This window comes from Styela clava, chromosome 11, assembly GCF_964204865.1.
Source record: "Styela clava chromosome 11, kaStyClav1.hap1.2, whole genome shotgun sequence".
Taxonomy (NCBI): Eukaryota; Metazoa; Chordata; class Ascidiacea; order Stolidobranchia; family Styelidae; genus Styela; species Styela clava.
In genome coordinates, this window is record NC_135260.1 from 6,559,140 (window position 1) to 6,580,417 (window position 21,278).

Here is a 21,278-nt window from a genome sequence, read left to right on the forward strand (position 1 = left end):
ATTTAAAAGTTTGTACCAGATTATTTGCTTTTATTTTCGTTTCCACAAAATGAACTGAAAATGGCATACTTTTTAGTTGTTGTTGCTCAATGAAAAGAGTAATACTTCGCTATAGAGAACATTTCATATTGTCAGATAAAAATTTTTATATATATACCTTATCATTCCAGAAAATGGTGATCGTGCTGCTGTTGAAGTTACCGATATATCAATGGAGCAGATTCCTATGATGAATGGAGGTTACGACATACAGAACCTGAGTGTTCAACTGATGATGGATACAGAGGAATGGTCACAACCCCCACCAAGTTATAATGATGTTACAACAGTAGACAATGCCGAACCAATCAAGTCTGAACTTGTGGATGTAAATATGGATATTTCAATACCTGATTTAGTAAATACAGAAGGGAATTTGCGAGCGCAGAAACCCGAAGGCCCAATATCATTTTCAACTCCTGATTTGAGCAAATCACAGAAACAAAACAGCGTCTTGAATGATGATGCTTCAAAGTCTACTACTTTGGTTAACTTGTCTGGTGATTCCACAGCACAGCCTTCGAAAATCAAAACTTGGTCGTCTCATTCCCATCTTCCTGCCATTCCGAGCACAGAACCAAGTGATATAGTTGAACCAGTTGCCGTGGAGATAATGAATAAAGATGATCGTTCTTCCATGTCTAGTTCTCCTATTTCAGCGTCTGAGTCGCCAAAGCCTGAACAAGTCAAAACCACGAAGCTTCCAATTCCAAGTCGAGCACTTTTTGATAAAATGTCCGCCAAAGAAAAAGAGGAAAATGTACCGTTTGAAACCAAATCTAAAACAGAAAATGATAATAATATGTTACGACAGCCTTATAATACCACACTAGAAAGCAGAAGTCCAATTCCGTTATCCGACATTCCATTTATGGATAGTGATGTCTCAGATGTAAGTGCTGCATCTGATATGGCACCTGTGATATCCAAACCTAAAAAAGGTTCCAAACCACCTCCACCTCCGAGGACAGATTCTTTATTATTAAAAAGAACAGAAGAATCAAAAGCTTCCCCTGTTAAACCACCTGTACCCAGCAATAAGCCTTCAATTCCGAGTTCTACCGGACTTAAAGTGTTCACTCCTGCATTTTTGTCTCGTAAAAACAGTCAAAATAATGAATCTGATCGGGTGAACACTGATCCTGATCTGTTAGCGTTACCGGCTGATAACAAACCTTCATCTGAATTATCACCAGATGGTCTGGCATCAACAGATCGCGATTCTGGGGTCGGAAACGACGTCGACAGTCAGGAATCTATTCCAGAATGCCCTGATGAAGACCTTCCTCTTCCTCCACATGAATTGTTACATGACGAACAACCTGTTTCATCCAGAGACCTGATCGCACCTGCTGCATCGAAACCCTTGGTAAAATCAGTTGCAACTTTCCAGGTTTCTGATACTCGAATTCATTCGAATGACGATCACAAATCTTCTTTTATGCCAGTTACAAATCAAACAGAGCAAGATGGTCCTCCGCCCCATCCCAATAAAGTTTCAGCGAATATCAAAATGTTTGAAAGTATAGCGTCACCTGAGCATAAAACACAGTCTACCGCGTCTTCCAGATCACTTGCTGACCTTCTTCCTACTGGGCCAAGAAAAACAGAAGAAAAAGCAATCATCAGACCTAATAACCATCTAAATGGATTCATTGATGCGAAAAATATGCCTGATACACCAGATGCAAAGCCTGGTTCTCTACCAGGCGACCTTGCAATGAAGCCATCAGTGTCGGCTGGTAATCTTATCATGGAGTCGCAAACGAACCAAGTTGCATTTGTTAGAAGTGATGACGAGGTTTCGGATTCTTTCGCTATCAGTAAAGCATTAGATGAAGTAGTGTCACCCATGGATAAGAAAAAAATATCTCGAAGCAATTCAAAAACGGAAGGAACTTCAGAAACAGTGAAGCATGATCCATTCAGGGAAAGATTAGAAAAGATAATGCAACAACAACGCAACGTATCTGCTGCAACGAAAGCAGCGCAAAGTGGTGCCGCTCTCAGTTTGTCACGTAAAGCTTCCTTCAATACATATCAATCTCAACCTACGAGTCCGGATGGATCTGGCCTCGAAAAATTAACTGCAGAAAATGCTTTCAGTGGTCCTGAACTATCAGCATCTCCTGGTAGTCCAGATCAAAAACCAGCTGCGAAAAAACATTCAGTACATGACCGAATGAAAAGTAAATTGGATCGTGCACAAGCAAATAACAATGCTGTTAAGTCGGCGTCCTCATCACGAATCGCAAGATCGCGTCCTGGTTCTGCTCCAGCGGCTCAACTGCTTCAAAGACGAAATTCAAATCAAAGAAATTCTATTGCTGCACCTGAAAATAACTCTGATGATAAGCGTACGCTGGCGCCGTTATTTGGTTCTGATGAACGAGCGGGATTGGACGCTAGAGCGAGATCGAAGTCTATCGAGCAACAACTCGGACAACTTTTCCTCGACAGTGATGAAGAACAACTTAATCACAACGACAGAGCAAATTATGAACTTCGTAAAAATCATAACGATGTCATAAGAAGGGAACACAAACTCAAAAAAGATCCTTCAGGTGTGAGAGGGTCGAGAAATTCACTCTGTTCTCCACCACCAGTGAGACACAACATGTACGCTAAAGCAAGGTCTTCCACTAATGCAGCTTCTGCACCTTTAGCTGATTGGAAACACAAATTATTGCAACATATCGAAAGAAAAAGGGTTGAAAAACAACATATGTCTGCATTCCAAGGAAGGCCAAAGACACAACAGCCCACACAATCCATAGGAAGAATCAAGTCTCCTCCAAGGACATCTGGCCCATCGAATCGAACTCAATATGATCGATCAAACTATGTAACATTAACGCAGCCTCAAGCTAGAAATGATCATGCACAATCAAGCAGACAATTATCGAAATCTGTAACAGCTCCTTCATTGATGGCTCCAACAAAAACAATCACAAACACCCATCAATATAACCCAGAAGGTCCAGCAGTGAGAAGCCACTTTGCTGGAAATTCTCGAGCCGCAAAACTTGCAAAACAACGAACATTTACACCAGGGCCAGAGTCTAGTCATGGTAACCCTCAAATGATGGCACCCAGACCCAAAAGTGCTATGGACAAATTTGCTACTCAATCTCCTCCTGAGCCGTTGTATGCTGAGCCACCCTCGTACCGACAGCCTCCCCCTCAGCCATCTCTTTACGCCGATCTACGGACAATAAATCCCCCATTACCAACTTACGAGGACCATCTACATAGAAGGGCGCCAACTTATCCACAAGAAAATAACATGCACCGTCTTGTCCGATCCGAATCGCAGCGAAAATCATTCCGAAGCAATAGTCATGGACGTAGTGATTATGATGATATTGCAGCCTATCCACTGAGACATTCAGGATCTCATGAATCACTTATGGATGCAGCAAGGTGAGAGATTTAATTCGTTGATAAAAGTTTTTCACATTTTTGGTAAGAGTATAATATTGGAAAAGGAGGCTTGATGAAATTTTATTCCAATTCAATGCATTTGCAGTAACCAATAACATTGGTGACTTCAACAAACTGACAATTTCATAATCTGTTGGTATTTCATCAATATTGTATCTGTATTCGCATTTTTTATAACAGGGTGTAGTCATCAAGTCAAAATAAATGATATTTTGAAAAACTTTTTTGAAATATTTGGACACAATCAATGCTTTTTAAATAAAGTGTCCCTTTTTGCAGTAAAATTCTAATATGTTCCCTGAAATATAGCACTTATTAATATTTTGCTCATTTGGAGTGTCCAAACTAATTTAAGCAATATCTGAGGGGTTAAACTACTCAAATACAGCCATTCCTAATCTTATCTTATCGTTGAGAACTAGTTGTCACAATTTCTACCTTTGGAATTGATCATTGTTTAAGGATTGGCTTTCTTGTTCCACATTTTTTAAGTTTGTATCCGGATTGTCCTACTTGTTCAACATTTTCACTGTTTGTTCTTACTCGTCATGATAATATCCCACTTGTTCTGCTTGCATCACACTGGTATTGCTTGATTCATTCCCATTTTCACTGTTCAACTGTTATATTCCAGGTATAATCAACATGATCCATACTTTCCAACAACTCCAATCCGTAATGCTTCATCACATGATTCAATTCTGGACCAACAAGCATACCCTCAACCTGGGTACCCTGCCCCATACTACAGCCCCAAACAAGCAAGAATGCAAAACAATGGCTACCCACCTAATCACATACCACAAAGATATCCGGTCGTAGAAAACCCCAAACGAAGCAAGTACCCCGTTAACCCAGACTATGCGACTTACGTTAATGTCTATGACTATGACCGCTCCCCCGTGGAATATCATAACAGACCCCAGGTTCAGAGCACCTCTGACCCCTATCGGTCACAGTTACCGTACCATGGGGGTGTGCGGAATGACCCCCGTCAACCACGCAACTCATACAAGCATGAACAATCAAATTACAAAAACTATGCCTACCCTCCTACAAGTTACCACAATGCAAGACAACCTCCAACGTATGACCAACGCTATCGACCAAGGGAGAGTATATCACCTACGTTGTATCGCCCACTCGCTGAAAGAGAGGAGGAAAGGTAAGAATTAAAATTGTTTTTGTAGACTAATAGAAATAGACCTAAAACCATATGATCTCAGTAGCACTTCTCGCCTAATAGCCTATTTGTATGAAGTCTTTTTCTAAGAGATGTTTTAGAGCCTCCAATTTGAAATATTTCACTAGAACTGTTCAATCCATGTTTCAAAACAGGGATGTCCAAAACGAATCCAACTGATTTAAAATTAATTGTGTTCATTATCTTGAATTCTAGATTGTTGGAATAATTCAGAACTTGAAAATTTATTATTATCACTTTGGGCAATTGAAATCTAATGGTAGGACCAAAAAAGCTTTCATTTTATTCAGTAAACTATAAAAACAATCAAATCAAATCACTTTTCATTTCGACCTCATTACCTGTTGAAACTCAGGGAAAAAAGTTTTGGCCATCTATTGTATGAATACAAAAACCTTAATTATCTAATCTATTTGGCGCATCGTGTTAAACGTGGGGAAGACGCTCGCCACTGCGCCTCTGATTATCTTGCGTGGGTCTGAATCCTGTGGAGGATAATTATGTACAAGATTATCTTCTGTCGTAGGGTGGTTCACATAACCGCTGGTCGGTTACGGCTTTCTTCACCATTAAGTCTATGCGTCTAAAAACAGGTAACTGCACAACTGAACTCATACCCCAAGGACTGATAATAAACAGATGAAAAGGCCATGGTTTGCCATATGATTAAGATATCTTAACATCTTTCCTCTCTCACAGGATAAATATATAAATCCCATTCTTTTTCAGTGTCGCATCTGCATTCCGACCATATCACCAAGTACAACAACAAGTCCAACCAAGGCAGCACAAACCTCATTCACACCATCATCACCACATGCCCTACGCACACAACCATCCTTATAATCCTCTAACAAACATGGACTATAAGAACCAAGGACATCACTTGTCACCAACTTCCAATTATCAGTATATGTCAGAACAACCAAGGTACAAAATTATTATAGGCAGAGTATGATATTAATTCTCTTGCCTTTTTATTTGTACATAATATTTTAGTTTTTTCTTTATTAATTGTCTGGCCAGCCGTATTTATTCGCAAATACGCCGACTTTAAAACTCAAAAAAAAGTTGCCCAACTAAGGGACCGTCTTATGCGCGCATAACTCACATAGCACCAAAAAATCGGCTCCTTTGCGCATCAAGACTTTGATCACGCAACGAAATGATATATTGCTGACTTGCCGGTAGTTGCAACAGCTACAGACCATGCTTAATTCTCACGATAAAGAGCGTGCGCGCACACACCACACACGCGATCGCTTGTCTAGGTGTGATTGTCTGATCATAAACGTGACCGCTTGTATTTGATTAAATTTAATTGTATTTTTTGCATAAGAGCAACAGCATTGATCTACCAGCCGTCTCGTGGTCAAAACGTTATCATTTGTGCACAAGTAAGAATCAGATAGAAGTTTCAGGTAGAATAATACTCACAGCATTAATTCTTAACAATAAAACTGTAATTTCAATCATTTTGAACAACCATTTACTGTAACTGAAAGGTTGAAATAACCTATGAATATGATGTGATAAATACTGTGCTGTACGTCCATGGGTTAGGCAACAGCTGTGTTTTCCGAATCAGCAAAACGGAAGGGTCATAAATCAATCACTTTATATCGTGGTAGCCGTTTTCTTTCTGAAGTGCCGTTATCGGGCAGGGAGTGCTTCATTGCACCGGCCACGTTTTTGTTTTTAGGTATACAAAGTCAATTAAATAATCGGCAGACACTTTGGCATACATTATAAAATATATCAGCCCATATCACACAAATCATGTTTGAGAAGACTTGCGAAAAATAACCAAATTTATCGCCGTGTCCGCTCAGGATATCTCGACTACCTTAATATAAAATAATGATTGTAAAATGTTTTCAATCAAAAATGTCCTCATGTTATACGTTTGGTACTTCAAGTCGGCGCTGATTTAATTCCTTTCATGTTGGCAGTAATTTAGTTGTGCGCAAAGTGCTGTCTTCCATTACGATAATACAGAAAATATAATAATCGAAAATTGTTTTAATATAAATGTGGACAGCGGCGCTAGAATGTGTGTGCCGTATACAAGAAGGTAGCGAATCGCGATATTTGAATATTAAATTTGATTGACTGTAATAGATGCGTGCGCCCTGTTACGATTTGTGGAATCGGCGGCGTATATGCGAATTTTTATAAGTTCACTATTTCGAAGCTGTTATTAGGGAGTCGGCTTATCCGCGTGATAGGCGTATAGTCGAGAAAATACGGTATTTTTAATGTTTTTGAATTTCTTAGTTTTAAATTTTGTTTATTCTAGGTTGGAAGCAATGCAATATAATAAAACTAGATTTCAAAGTATATCGAAAAATGTCAGTTGGAGGTTTCATAACCAAAATCAATGTTTTTAAAATTGAACGTTTTTTAAAATTTTTTGCAATTTTTCACTCGAAAAATCAATTTGGTATTCAAAATTAGAACTAATTGCAAAACTGAATATTTGGAAAACAAGAGTAGATATCACTATCTCAAACTTCTGTTGCGAGGAAAAATTGTCAAAAATGAAGAGTATAACTTGCATGAATTTAGTTATAATTTGCACAGCGAAAAGTTTTGTATGCAAATTTATTCTGTGTGAAATGTGCATTCGGTCTATTCCATTATTCTACTGTAAATTATAGTTCATTCAAAACATAATGTATTTCAGTCAATTTATAAAACTATCTATTTCATCTCTCAGGCACATGCCACGAGCCCCCACTGGTTGGGCAGACCAGCAAGAAGATTTTGAGCGAGTCACTGTTAATGTGAGACGCAACCCTACCTTTGGATTCCACGTCATGGGTGGGGTAGGAGCTGGGGGTAACCCATACCAACCCATGGATGAAGGGGTGTTCGTCACCCATGTTACGCCAGGAGGTGCAGCAGACAATAAGTTGCAAGCTGGAGATAAGATACTTTTGGTGAGTAGGTCTTTACTTTTTATTCTCCGTATTATAGTCAGATTATTCGCTTTGCCTTGAATGTTGATAAGGATATTGAACGTACCAGTGAATCATTATTGACTAATTGGCATCTTATCGGACAAAATAGTGGTTACTCTCAATTTCATAACTATTCCCATAATCAACATGGATTGGAAACTTGACAAAATGCTATTTCTAAATAAGCGTCTTGGACTGGACTATGCTGGTATCGAAGGTTAAAAATCTTGGGTTTGAATCCCATGCCCACCACCTCATTCAAGGTGTAATAACTTAGGTAGGCCATTGCCAAAGAGGAAAGATGCTTAGCATTCCAAAAACAGTATCTCTTGGCATGTGAGGCCTGCTTGTTTAGAATCTTTTCAGAGTGAAAGTACGAATTCCAAATTTTTCAAATTGATTTGACAATCTGCTGAAAATGCTTGAAAGAGAAATAACACCGCTACATTTATTATATTAACCATTACTCGATAAATTATCTTTCAAAGCATTAGATGATCGCTTCTATTACATTATTAATTTTTCAACAGGTCAACGGATCAGATTTTGTTGGTATCAGTCACAAACGAGCTGTCGATTTGCTCAGAAACGCAGGACAAGTTGCTGTTCTTGTTGTTGAAAGATCTCTTGGAAAACCAGTTTGAACCAGTATGAACGTGTTTTAGCAGTTCTCTGGGCGATGATATATAAAGAAAGCAACAGGAGAAAGTTATTGAATTGTTCGTTTCCTGAAAGCTGGGCCACAGAGGATAGAGTAACAAAAGACAGTTTTAACTGGAGAATTCTTTTTTTTTTTTTTTATTTTCAACAATTTCAAGGACCAAAATTAGTGCAAACTGATTTTATTATAACTTTTATCATATTGATCAGTATTGACAACACGCATTTCTGTATTCTCCATTTTGTTGAATACATAACACACAAATGCCTGGGCTAAACTTAGTTGGTGGAAAAGAAATTGTGAAAAAGTTATTAATTTTTTCGGAATGGGAACACTGAATTTACACCAAGTGGTTTAAAAATGAAATCAGTCTACTCTACACAAATAGGTAGTGATTTTCATTCTTATCACTGGACAGATAAAGCCGATAATGGGATGAATTTAATGATAAGGGAAATTTACCGTATTCAATTTTTTGTTCTCAATTGTATAGTATCTTATTTGGTATTATAATTTTATTTCTATTTTTCAAAATTGTGATTTTTTAATTACATTTGAAATCATGTTCTTCCACGTGTTTTATTCATTTTGTAACATTCATAGTACATTGGGTATGGCACTGAATATAAATACAAATGGTAGTGATTTCACTATATGAAATATAACAATATGGAAAGATATGGACACAAAATGGCATTCCAATCGAATAGGTGATAGAGAAGTTCACCATGTTTGGACCATACATAAATTTCGTCTAATTGGCGGGATTCATGAATGGCCCAAGCATGGCTGTGTAATGGTAAAAAAGGCATCGAATTGAATGGGAAATTTTTGATCACTAGTCATCGAAATCGTGTCTAAGTGACGTCGAGCTGTTATTTTTCTCGAAATATCTGAACTAAATTCAGAGTGTGCATTGCCCACTGGCATTCTTATACTGATTGATAAAATTATATCTGTTATTCTTTAGTCTTCATATCACTTGTGATCGACTCTTACAAATTCCAATTTTTATGTTGTAGCTGCTTAACAATCGAAATCATGAACAATTTTGTCCACTTTTACTTATTTTATTTTTCAGTTCATTTCGCCAATTTGTATTATTTAATCAATTTTTTAAGAAAAGGATTTCGTTTCACTGATGTATTTTCTTTACTAAATATATCTATTCACTATGAAGATTCTTTTTATATTTTTTAAGTCCGTTCGTAGAGTATTTTGATTCAACGATGGGTCATGGTCAGTGGTGCAAGAAGATTTCTGTGCTAAGACTGATCGGATTTCTCTTCCACCCAGGCCATATGGCTGGCGGGTTAACTGGTGTTGAGAGAATAGACCAACTTGTCGCCCCTCCAACATGTTGTCTCATTCCATTGACTAGTTTTGGGGCACGAAATAGCCTGATTGGTCAATTTGCTAAATTCTATGTCCGCCAGTTGCGAATTTTACGTATTTAAAAATGGAAGAAATCGCCAAATTATTAGCTTTGTTTTTTAAATTTTCTCCCGATCTCTCGGGACTGAAATTTTACCGCAGCGTGTTCTCAGGTCCCTTCACCAATGCGTGACCTGTATGTCCATGTACTTCAGGATTGCTCTCTTGTTTTCATATTAGACCGAGTCGAGATAGAATGGCTCTAAAACAGTTGTTCCCAAACCGCTGGCCAAACGATTTAATATGGCCCGCCGAACTTAAGTGAAATAGTTTAACACTTTATGTTTTTCTTTTTGCGTTCTAGATACCGCCAATTGTTACGTCATTATCACAGTGTAAGCACATGTATATTCGTAACAATCCAATTATACCGGTGTCTTAAATACACATACCTCTACCGACCCGCGAATATCGTTCCGCTTTTAATTTTGGCCCCCAGTCAATCAACTTCGGGAACCACTGCTCTAAACCGCTAAGCAGCCTCCCAGATCAGTGTCATACAATATGTATAAATATGGAGACTCGTTTGCTGCTAAATTTGCTTGTTATAATTGTATGCAACTAAGCTTGGAAGCAAAATATATAAAATCCTATCGTACGTAAGTATAGTACACGTCATTGTTTAAGATCTTGAATTAAAAGCTTGACAAAAATCCTTGGTCAAGTTGACAAATTCGGTTGGTGGAAATGATTATTTTGTAAGAATGATGCTGTGTTACACAACATTGTTTGTATTGAACATTTACTTTAGTTTATAAATAAATTTCGCTATGTCATGGGAACGTAACGCCTGCTGAACTCTTGCTGATAACGAATGCGTTGAGAATCTATAACGTTCATGAATGGCAGACGGTTGAAGGTACAGCGAATAGGGGTAAGTATAGGTCGTTTCAATATCTCCATCCATAGAGGGATGTCGTATAAATAGCGGACTGTTACAATGTGTCATCTATGGATCCGTATTCGAACCATATATCGCGAGAATTGTGACGTAACAGTGGTTTCATGTTTAATAAAACAGTGTAGAAATCATGGTCGATTAAAACAGTGCCACTGATAAAGTTATGTTGGTAACCGATTCCAGTCGAGTCATTCCAAAGTAGCTTTCCATTAGATGATAACTTTTGGTTGTAATAAACATACCAAGTATTTCTAACAACTCGGCCGACTATACCTTACGCAACATTTTCTCTCTGTTCTATATATTATATAAAAATTGGCTGATAATAAATAAGGATGCCTGTTGTTTTTGAAAATTATTCTTCGATCTGAGTAGAGAAGAGGACAAATATGCAGCACAAAGCGGCACTTCTCGTGCTGTTACAGGCTGCGCTGGCGACTAGTTCGCTTGTTACAGTATGTGATAACTCGTTGGAGGTATGTTTCTACTATACGATTTCTCTGTACGTTTTCACTCAAAGACATGTATCAGAATTGATATTGGTACCAGTATTGAAAACCAAATTAATATGAACGTCGGTTCTCAGAATTATTCATAAACACACCGATTGTCTTTCGGCGATTTCAATTCAAACCTATAATGGTTTCTTAAAACATATTGCTGGGCGAGATTTATCTCATTATATAATATATGACAATCAAATATATGAGTGTTCAAGTATTACAAAATAAAGAATATATATACTTTGTAATATTTTCGTCTGAGTACCATTCTAGCTCACATAATTTTATACAACTTATCATTTCACCAAATCCATATTCTAACGACAGACCTACTGTTTTAAACTAACTGAGGGAAATATCGCATTTGCAATTATTTTTTTAATCATCTTTAAAATTTATTTTTACTTTCAGTATTCGATATACGACAACAGAGTGACAGCACTCAATCTTTTGAGAGTTGATTTATCCCAATTTAAAGGCAGTGTATCAGTGGTTATGAACACTGCTGCCTTTTGAGGTTTAGCAACAACCAACATGCCCGGCATGAATGCACTTCTCGAGGTGAGTAAACACAGAGAAAAACGTAATAATCAAGTTTTTTTTTTCCAAACAGTAAAATATCAAACAGAAACACTGTAAAAAAAACATGCAAAAAGTAACAGAACATAGCCAAAGAATTCTTCAAAGCGAAAACACGAAGCTGAATTTTCTCCGAATCCGCAGATATTGCGATACGAAGAGTCTGCTTACCCAGCACACTTTACATTTTGATTAGTGTATTTCATGCCCTTTCATGTCAGTCAAAATAAAGTTAATTGCATTGCACAATCCATTATATTCACAGCACTTTCAAGCAAAATAGATCAGCTAGTTTCTTCTGCTATTACTTCTTGATAAATATAAATTCATGAAATATTTTTAGAGATACGAGAAAGCCGGTGTAGTTGGTCTTGGATTTCCATGTAATCAATTCGACCTTCAAGAACCAGGTCGCAATACGGAAATCATGAATGAATACATGTATGTACGTCCTGGTAATGGATGGACTCCTCATGATAATTTCCATATTTTCTTCACTATTGACGTGAATGGAGAGTCGACACATAAAGTGTATGAGCAGATGAAGGTTTGTATTGTGTTAATGTCTACTGCATGACTTAACCCATTTGAACTATCATAATACGAACTCGACTCAAACAGGTTTAGTCTACTAAACTTCCAATTGGCAAGCAACCCAAAATTAGACTTGTTGAGTAAATCAATTTTATTGTGATTTACTCTAATTTTATTTGCCTATTAACGAGAGGTTTTGTTTAATACGATTCAACCGATATGTTACCCTCATAATATCGGATTGAAAATCTCCAATCCCGCGTCAAAACGGTATTTGATGATATACATTGTTATAGTGTCATATGTAAAGGCTGAACAACTCCGCTACTAAACCTATAAGCTAAAAGCATATGGCAACTTGCATTTGGTATTTGCGTCTGCCTGCTCGAGCAAGTAATCGCCTTGGCCTTGGGTTACGTAATCCTGATCGGCGTCCTACACCAACGGTGAAAAAACGTAAACCAGTGCTTGGTCGAAGTCCCTGAACTTTTGCAAGTAAACTTCCATTTTTCAAACATTTTAGGGTGCTTGTTCAGCGTACGATGAGTCGCTTGGGACGAGAACCAGGTATAAATGGGAAGAATTAAATGCTCGTGACATCCAGTGGAACTACGAAAAATTCTTGGTGGATACAACTGGAAAGGCTAGGTATAGTTTAATAAAACATATAAGTTAACTTATTTCTATACTGGTGACCAAAATTTATGATACGATATTGAGAAACAATATGTTACAGATGCTTGTAACGGATCTTTGTGGAGTGACTCAGCTAGATGTTTATTCCAGCTACCGTTCGCCTTGGTCTGGCATGAAATCGGTGGCATGGCAGAGTTGAGAATATTTCACCTTTCAACTGCGGCAACGAGCTAGACGTTTAAAAACGTACAATTAATAGGGTCGATCAAGATCGGGGTTTTCATGATGGTATTTTCTGTGAAGTTAGAAAGCTTACTTGATATGTTCGTATAGTAACCAGTTGATAACCTTCCATTTGCATATATATACTAAAAACATTGGTTTCCAACTTCGATATTTGTTTTTACAGGTATCGGTTTGACAAACTGACAACTTTGGAAGAACTGTATCCGTACATAGACCTGCTACTCGCTGAGACTCCCATTCAGCCAACAAACGATCCGGACTTCGGTGGAGTTTAAACCAACGAACAATATATCAACTTTAATTCATCTTTAATCGAATGACAGTCTTTCATTTTTGACAAAAATGCGCTGTTATCTTTAAAATTTGACACTTTTGAAACCCACTCTTTGATGACAAGCTTTCAAACGTTATTCGTCAGGCTTGTTTGAATGTTGTGGATTCAATCACGTGACTTAGTGCATTCGTCTGTGACTGATAAACAACGTGGTCTTTCTTGTCTTTTTATTTTGAATGATACTGGTGTCTTTTTAGTTAATATGATGGCAAATTAATGATCAAACTAAATAAAACAGTCTTGAAAAAATTGAGAATGTTTATTGAGAAATGGGTAGAAATTTGTATGAAGATTTTCTCATGCTGCAGTCTCAAGTAGGCCGGCTACACCCAGGTAAACAGGGTATGACGGAAATACCAACAGTTGCTCAATGTTTTCGAAGATATGCCGACATTGATGGCATCAAATACCTAGTGGATGCAACACGGCATTTTAGGCCAAACAGTATAAATGCAGAAATTTGCTTTAGCAGACCGAGTTAATGGTAATTTGTTTGGTTGAGACAAGGACTGGGAGTAGAGTTGTACTTTCTTAACGTGTATCGTAACGTTTGTCGTGAATTAAGCATTTGGAGTCTAATATTTCGCGAGTCATATTGGCAATACCCAGGGTAGGATCATGCCGTTCAAAGGCCCTAAGCACTTCCTATTTTGGTTCCCAATATATAAAAAATAATAAAGAAAGACTGATGTTTTCTATGTTATCTGAATTTATATAGGAAGATATAGTAAAATAATAACTAGTTTATTGATATAGAACTGCATTATACACCCACAAAAAGCCTCAAATCTATATCTAAATAACAGTTAGTCTTACCCATTTACTTCTATAACACAGTGCATATCGAGTTGCTGAGCCAGAGTGGGTATGGGTACCGGTACTCCTTCACCTAAAAATTATGACTTTTTGACTCGACATGCACTGACGCACCGCAGTGTGAACAAGTTTAACACAGTGCGCCTGCGTCTACGTAAAATATAGCGCAACGCATTGTATTGGTGTGAATGGGCCCTAATTCTGAGGCAAATAAGGATTATTTTGTATGATTTTTGTGGGGAAAGTGTGGATGCAGCCAGGCGCGCGTGATTATTCATTTTCTTCTTTCTCACATCTGAATTTCCTCTTTGAGCCGCGGCTTTTTTGACTTTTCAATTTTCTTTCTCAATCACTCATTTTTTTAGTTTTTTTTTTATTGCGCGCGCTGCTCATTCATCTTTATTTTTTAATGCTGCTCCAAACAGTCTCGCTGATTTCCATTATTTTGTATTTTCACTATTCTCTTCGCTGATTTCTACCATCGATCCGATTTTACTTGGCCCTTCCTGGTCTCCTTGGACTTAGGACTGACTGACTATATTTTCCACGACAGGTGACATTTTCCCTTACGGTGGATAGTGACTAGAGCTCGATATTGCGTGTTTAAAAATATCATCAAAATGAAACTACAGACTCACGAGCTACATCATAAAAGCCCATTTTGTGGCTCACAATATGATTTATATTAATACCGGTATGGCCGGTATATCGAAATCGGTGCCAAAAAGTGATATCAGTCGAGCTCGCGCGGGGCTGCTCTCTTATCATCTGCTAATTTTTGTGATTGATGGATTTATTTATTTCTTCTTTGTTACTCGGTCCTGATCGAATGGATGCGCCAAAAAGTGATATCAGTCGAGCTCTTCTAGTGCATACATTGCGCGGCTGCTCGGATTTATTTCTCCTTTGTTACTCGGTCCTGATCGAAAGGATGGAGCGTCTGCCGCTGGTACTATTTCATATATCCTATCTTTCTCCATTTAACTTAAATGAATTCGCCTGCACATCTGCCACTCCAAATAGGAGTTTTTTTCGGCCCTCTCTGCAAGTTCAGCGGTCTGCTCACCCGATTGATTGGGAGTTTCTTTTGGCCCCTTAATCCTTTTTTTCGATATTCACCTGTCACCCCGATTGGGAGTTTTTCTCGGTCCTCTCTGCAACTCAGTTCAGTGGGTCTGCTCACCTACCCACCCGATTGATTGGGAGTTTGGGAGGGCACACGCCTCACCCACTCACTTTTTTCTTTGCAGCGCATCGTTATAGCGGTCTACTGCTTCTGAATTCTCACTTGCTCACACTGTTGGCTGGTCTCACTTGCTCGGCCCGGCTTCCTTCCTTCCCCCGCGCCCCATCCTTACAGCTTTACTACCTCATCGGCCGCTGCACTCTCACATGCTCTTCGGCGACCACCCCCTCCTCCGACCGCTCGTCAAGCCTGCTTGCTTATCTATACAACATCTGGCTTGCCTGCTGACCTATCCTTGCAACCCTGTCTGCTGTACTCACTTGTTCCTCCGACTGCCTTTCCTCCCTCGTCTATTGCTCTCTGCTCCCATTCCCTCAACCTGGTATGATGTTTGACCACGTCTCTACGCTACCCCTGCGCCACCGCTACTGACGATGGTCGCGTGGATCAGAATCCTATTTAATTAACGACGTCACGCTTGGCAGTCCACGACATGGCTAATAACTCTGAAAATATACATTAAACGGCGCTCCTGAAGTATGCATACCAAGATGGCGTACACTGGAACGTAATATGTATACCAGGTTAATGCCTCAATGGAAGACGTTAATCTGAGACTATCGCGTGCGCTGCTTCAACCTTCAAATGTGTCGTGGTTCATTTTAGTTTATTTTTTACGAGAAAATTAGGCAATCATCGCGACAAGACACATGAGATAATTCAAAGGTGTGAATCTATAAACCGAATTTCTGACTGTTAGTTTAGGAATACTAAGGAGGTTCAGGAATTTGATTCTTTTTGTCTCTTGTGCTAACTAGCCGTCTTATCTCTGGTTAACTGTTTCTAAATTTATATAACATCTCGGGTTGAAATTGGCGCGGCGTTAAGTTTTTTTCCAAATCAAAACAATATCATACACACTAAAAATAAAACGAAAAACACCGTAAATTTTGTTTTAAGAGCCCCGCGACAGGTAAAACTACCGCTACCGCGAACTAAAACTATCACTACCGCGAGCACTAAAGATGAAACGCAGTAAATTGCATCTGGGGTGTATTTTTCTCATTTCTTCTGATTCTATGCCGATGCCACACGTCATCTTTTCCCAAGCTTATCAAGAAAGCTATGATCAATCAGTTTCCCATTCTTTCATAAATGCATTCCTTGGGATTCTATGCACGTTTCCCCTTCACGACCCCTGAAAGATTCTCCCTATACTTTTCAGAGCATTTTGGAGAGTTGGCGCTTACAAACTGGCTCACATGTTCAAAACTATTACTTTTATCCAAAACAATAAACCACGTGCCGCTTATAGGTAATGATAGCTAATTTTAGGCTTTTTATTTATGTAATGGACCTTTCCCCGAGCATCAACTTCCTTGTTTACTTTGTGACATTGGCCGATCGGCAAGGTGCAAAAAGTGACGTAACAATTCTCCCATTTCGCATCCGCTCACACACTCTTCTCACTCAGACAGATTTTCAAGCGTGGTCGTAAACATTACCTCGTTTTCGCGTTCTTGAACTCTATTCGCTATTAATTCAATGATCACTCTTCCTAGGAGTTTTAATTTAATTGCAGTAATAAAATATTAGTGAATTAGCTGTGATCGTTGGCTGTGATAGACTAGACTAAAATTCTTTACCGATAATTTTAAAAAACAGATTGTTGTACGCGATGAATCATAATGATGGTTTGAAATTTGAAATACCTACCCCATTTTACAGGCGCCAACTCGCTAAAGCACTCTTAAAATAGCCCCGAAATTTTGCGATGGTAAAGTATAGGAAGAATTTTTCGGCGGTCAAAGGTCGGGGAAAGGTCTATTAAAATGAGCCATCAGAGAAAAAAGTTTGAGAACCTTTGTCTAGGCCTCTAAGCTAAGGTCTTTAGAAGACACAATGACAATTAAGGTATTTGATTTACACTTATTTTTTGAAAACACATCCAAAAACTGACAAATATTGCTGATTTTTAATTATCGCGGAAATAAAAAAGGAAATCGATTCTTGGGGAAACATTCATTGCATCTATGAAAATTTGTGTGGTGCACCGTTTTCCTTGGTGCCCTACTTACGCGCGTGCTTATTTTGCTCAATGGTTAATCCAGCACTGGCAGTACCCTGAATACGCAGATCAGCAGATCATATTGTCAAATTTTATTGATTTCAAAATTGTAAAAATGTTGCAAATCAGTTACAATCTATATATTGCTGATATAAATACCATGGTGTAACTTCCAGTCACGGACGAATGCACAAGTCACGTGATAGAACAAACACGATTCAAGTAACCTCCACGAAACATCGTTTAAAAAGTCACCATCATAAAATGGTTTACATTTGGCATCGATATAAAACGTTGCAATATTATTACAGAATAAGTGAAATTACAGTACAATTTAATTATTACTAAAGTATAAAATAGTTTTTGAAACAGCATCAGGTTCGAAATATTTATATCAAAACAAATCGACGACGGGTTTCGGGTAGTTCTTCAGTTTGTATCTCCTTTTCTTTAAGAAGTTCGTCAACATACTGATATATTTCCGGAAAAGTAACACTAGGTGCGAACCGGTACCTGTATAAAATAATAAAACTTTAAGTATAGATATTATTTTTTAAATTCATTGTATAAAACACTAAAAAGTGCTATTCCAGTGAGTAGGAAACAGCTTATCGCATAGCAAGAAATTGCGTTGTTTTTTTGTTGTGACGTAAATATAGCCTACAATGGTTCAAATTCAAGAAAAATAATATAGGTATTCATCTAGAATCTAGATAGCTTCTTTTCTATATATATATATATATATTCTATTTTCTCCCCATTTTGTCATTGATTCTATGTTTCTTTTAAATTTTGTTTGAATCAAAGCAGTATTGGACTGACTCGAATCATTTAAACGGAATCACTCGGATGAGTCATTAAGTGGCTGAAAGTGATACTAAAATCAGTGATTGACTCGACTCAAAAATTGAGTGACCACTGACTCGACTTGACCCAGGGTTGGAGGACTTGTAACCAACACTGTATCAAAGAATTGAAATGTGATAGAAGCCACACAACCTAAAATGACGCTGCGCGTGTAAAATTTTACAAACTTTCGTCGACCTTGTTGGATGATATAAATCTAGTTCAATTTTTTCAATGCATGAGCAAATACAAATTACATAAATCGTCTCAGTCAGTCGTAGCGTATATAATGACAAGATGTAATTTTATTACATGAGTAAATTTTGAAAGTAAAAGAAATTTGATCGATACCTTGCTTTTCCGTTCATATCCACCAAGAACTTCTCGTAATTCCATGTGATGTCACGAGCTTGTACGTCAGTCCAGAAGAAACCGGTACTGTCACCGAGATCTTCTGTGTAGGCTGGACATGCTCCCTAAAAATGATTGAATGCGAAACAGATGTGAAAATGAACGCAATAAAGGGGCTCCAGAAAGAAGAATACGTTAATAACAAATCCCATATGCTAAAAATTCACTAAATGGCTCAAATGGCTTTTACTCAACACCGTCATACTTTGGACGTCATTGGTGTAGGTCGCCAATCGGGGTTGCGTGAACTAAGCTACTTAGTTTTCTTAATACCAAATAAGATAAATAATCTTAATATAAACATTCATAAGAATTCGCAGAAAGACGAATAGGCGTCTCACCTTCAACATCTGATACACTTTATGGGCTTCTTTCCCATTCACATTTATAGTGTTGAAAATCTTAAACATGGTATGTGGAGTCCAACCGCCTCCAGGACGAACATATTTATATTCGTTCAATATTTCAGTTGGTTTCCCAGGTTCTTGAAGACCAAATTGGTCGCAGGGGAAACCAAGACCAACTACACCGGCGCTCTCGTATTTCTGTGTAAAAGAAAAAAAATCAAAATTATTTTACTTTGCATGAAGGCAATTTACAAGAATTTGATTAAATGATCTAGTTTGCTCAAATATCACTTGGTGATACTATTGTACATTCCGATTGTCAAGGCCAATTAATATCATTAGGAATTGTTTAATATCATTAATACGTTGAAAGATGGTTAGATTACTGTAATACTGACTTACAATAACATTATAGAATTGTTTGCCATTAATTTATGTATCCATAATAATGAATATATAATACAGATAAACAGAACGGATTGCATAGTATACGTTGGTAAATGTATCAAATCGTTCGTGGTGGTCGCACGGGAACGACGGATTGCAATCACCATTTCTCGTCAGAATTTCTTGCAATAATTTCGTTAGTTAAGCGTCTGCTTTTGCATAACTAACATCTAATTGGACACGTAGTGGACATAGCGATCGTTTTGTTTCTCTTTGATTACTGGACCAATCGCTTTGAACTTTTCAGTGGTTAAAGGTAAAAGTTTTCTCCAGAAGGCTATTACTTTTTTTTGCTATGACGTCATCAAAATTGTGTGTCTACGTGCCCATATATTTGAGCATAGCTCTCTTGTATTTAAAATCTTGTTCATCGGATTAGTTGCGGAATTATTGCAAATGTATAGAGTCTCAACGGTGTGGTCATACTGAATTCTTGCAGAAAATGAAAATCTTACCGCGAGAAGTGCATTCATGCCGGGCAAGTTGGTCGGGGTCCCGCCTCAGTAGCAGGCGGTGTTTAAAACAACTGAGACTTTCCCTTTGTACATGGATAAGTCAACTTCCTTCATGTCCAGTCCCACAACTGTATTGTCATATATCGAACCCTGCGAGAAAAATATGAAATAACGTAATTAAATTGACTATTTTAAATCCTGCTACAGTCAAAGAGAATTTGGAAAAACCGGATTTTCTGGTGTCAGACTAAATCTGCAAGTACTAACAAAATTATAACACTGGGAATAAGAGAAAGATAACAGGATTTTCCCAAGCTTGATTCTTAACCAACGTTTATTGCAGCAAATAATGACCTGAAAAATTGATAATGAATAATAATTGAATATATTAAGATTTCAGACGAGAAATCGAATCTGATTAATATTTAAACCTCTTTAGGTCATCACCATACCGAATGAATACAAAATACTTAACTAAAAAGAATATATATTATTTCTACCCACCTCCATAGTCATATCGCATTTTGACATTGTATCTCCAGCGGCAAAAACCGCCTGGAGTAGCAGCAGTAACGCAGCCTTATCCCGCATGTTGAGATCTTCTCTCCTCGATGCGGCCAAAAGAATGAAGCAAATTATACACCCACGCTATCATATATCTAATACAATGGTTGGTTCGATATCACAGGAAGGGAAATGTTTGTAGCGCATTGCTTTACGCGATGATGCGTGCAATTTGATTAAAGCAAAACGATCATAACAAGTCCGCTTTAATTAAAATACACATATCGTGGCCGCTCCACATTAAATAAATTCTTATGAATAAATATACTCGATTTCAAATGTAAAAAGAAAACGATAAAATTATGACAATTCAAAGTTGTATTGTAAAGTATAGACTCGCAAAGGACACTTTGCCCGGGTTTGATCTTGACAGTTGTAGACTGTCATCACATACTGAAATAAATAAATTTTACTCGTGTTTTCTAAGAGCATACTGCATACCACTAACTGTTTTTATTTTCGAACCAGACACTCCCTGGTACTGCATAACATACTACAGCATGTGATTTAAATACACACTGCCGTTGTTTACTCTATGCAGATGGTTCGCAAACATAGCATGGAAAATCACATGGTTTGCGCCAGCGAAAATATTGGAATTATATAAAAGTGACATAAAATCTTAGGTGTCTTGTGACTTTTATCTGAGGACTTTGATCG

General features: G+C 37.8%; 2 protein-coding genes and 1 pseudogene across 4 annotated transcripts in view; 2 read left to right on the plus strand and 1 right to left on the minus strand.

Moving 5' to 3' along the window:
- Nucleotides 1-9,490, plus strand: part of LOC120347676 (uncharacterized) — a 42,222-nt gene extending 32,732 nt beyond the window's left edge. For both annotated transcript variants that reach the window (XM_039417738.2, XM_039417737.2), the window contains 5 exons: nucleotides 171-3,462; nucleotides 4,118-4,648; nucleotides 5,417-5,617; nucleotides 7,407-7,629; nucleotides 8,181-9,490. In XM_039417738.2, the coding sequence (XP_039273672.2) occupies nucleotides 171-3,462; nucleotides 4,118-4,648; nucleotides 5,417-5,617; nucleotides 7,407-7,629; nucleotides 8,181-8,294 (4,361 nt within the window). In that variant the 3' untranslated portion in view covers nucleotides 8,295-9,490. The remainder of the gene's footprint in view (nucleotides 1-170; nucleotides 3,463-4,117; nucleotides 4,649-5,416; nucleotides 5,618-7,406; nucleotides 7,630-8,180) is intronic.
- A 1,500-nt stretch (nucleotides 9,491-10,990) lies between these two features.
- On the plus strand, nucleotides 10,991-13,959 carry LOC120348006 (glutathione peroxidase 3-like). The gene is made up of 5 exons (XM_039418118.2): nucleotides 10,991-11,122; nucleotides 11,561-11,710; nucleotides 12,072-12,275; nucleotides 12,786-12,910; nucleotides 13,308-13,959. The coding sequence occupies exons 2-5, from the start codon at nucleotides 11,684-11,686 to the stop codon at nucleotides 13,417-13,419; spliced, it is 468 nt and encodes a 155-aa protein (XP_039274052.1). The 5' UTR covers nucleotides 10,991-11,122; nucleotides 11,561-11,683; the 3' UTR covers nucleotides 13,420-13,959.
- A 3,666-nt stretch (nucleotides 13,960-17,625) lies between these two features.
- LOC120347594 (glutathione peroxidase 3-like) lies at nucleotides 17,626-20,784 on the minus strand (annotated as a pseudogene). The gene is made up of 5 exons (XR_013479005.1): nucleotides 20,559-20,784; nucleotides 20,055-20,204; nucleotides 19,147-19,350; nucleotides 18,746-18,870; nucleotides 17,626-18,061 (listed from the first exon to the last, which is right to left on the minus strand). The product of XR_013479005.1 is annotated as a glutathione peroxidase 3-like (transcript).
- Between the last annotated feature and the right edge of the window lie 494 nt (nucleotides 20,785-21,278).

Coding starts and splice junctions, on each gene's coding strand:
- LOC120348006 (XM_039418118.2), top strand. CDS start 11,684: ATGCCCGGCATGAATGCACTTCTCGAG. Junction 11,711..12,071: donor GCATGAATGCACTTCTCGAG/GTGAGTAAACAC, acceptor AAATATTTTTAG/AGATACGAGAAAGCCGGTGT. Junction 12,276..12,785: donor AAGTGTATGAGCAGATGAAG/GTTTGTATTGTG, acceptor CAAACATTTTAG/GGTGCTTGTTCAGCGTACGA.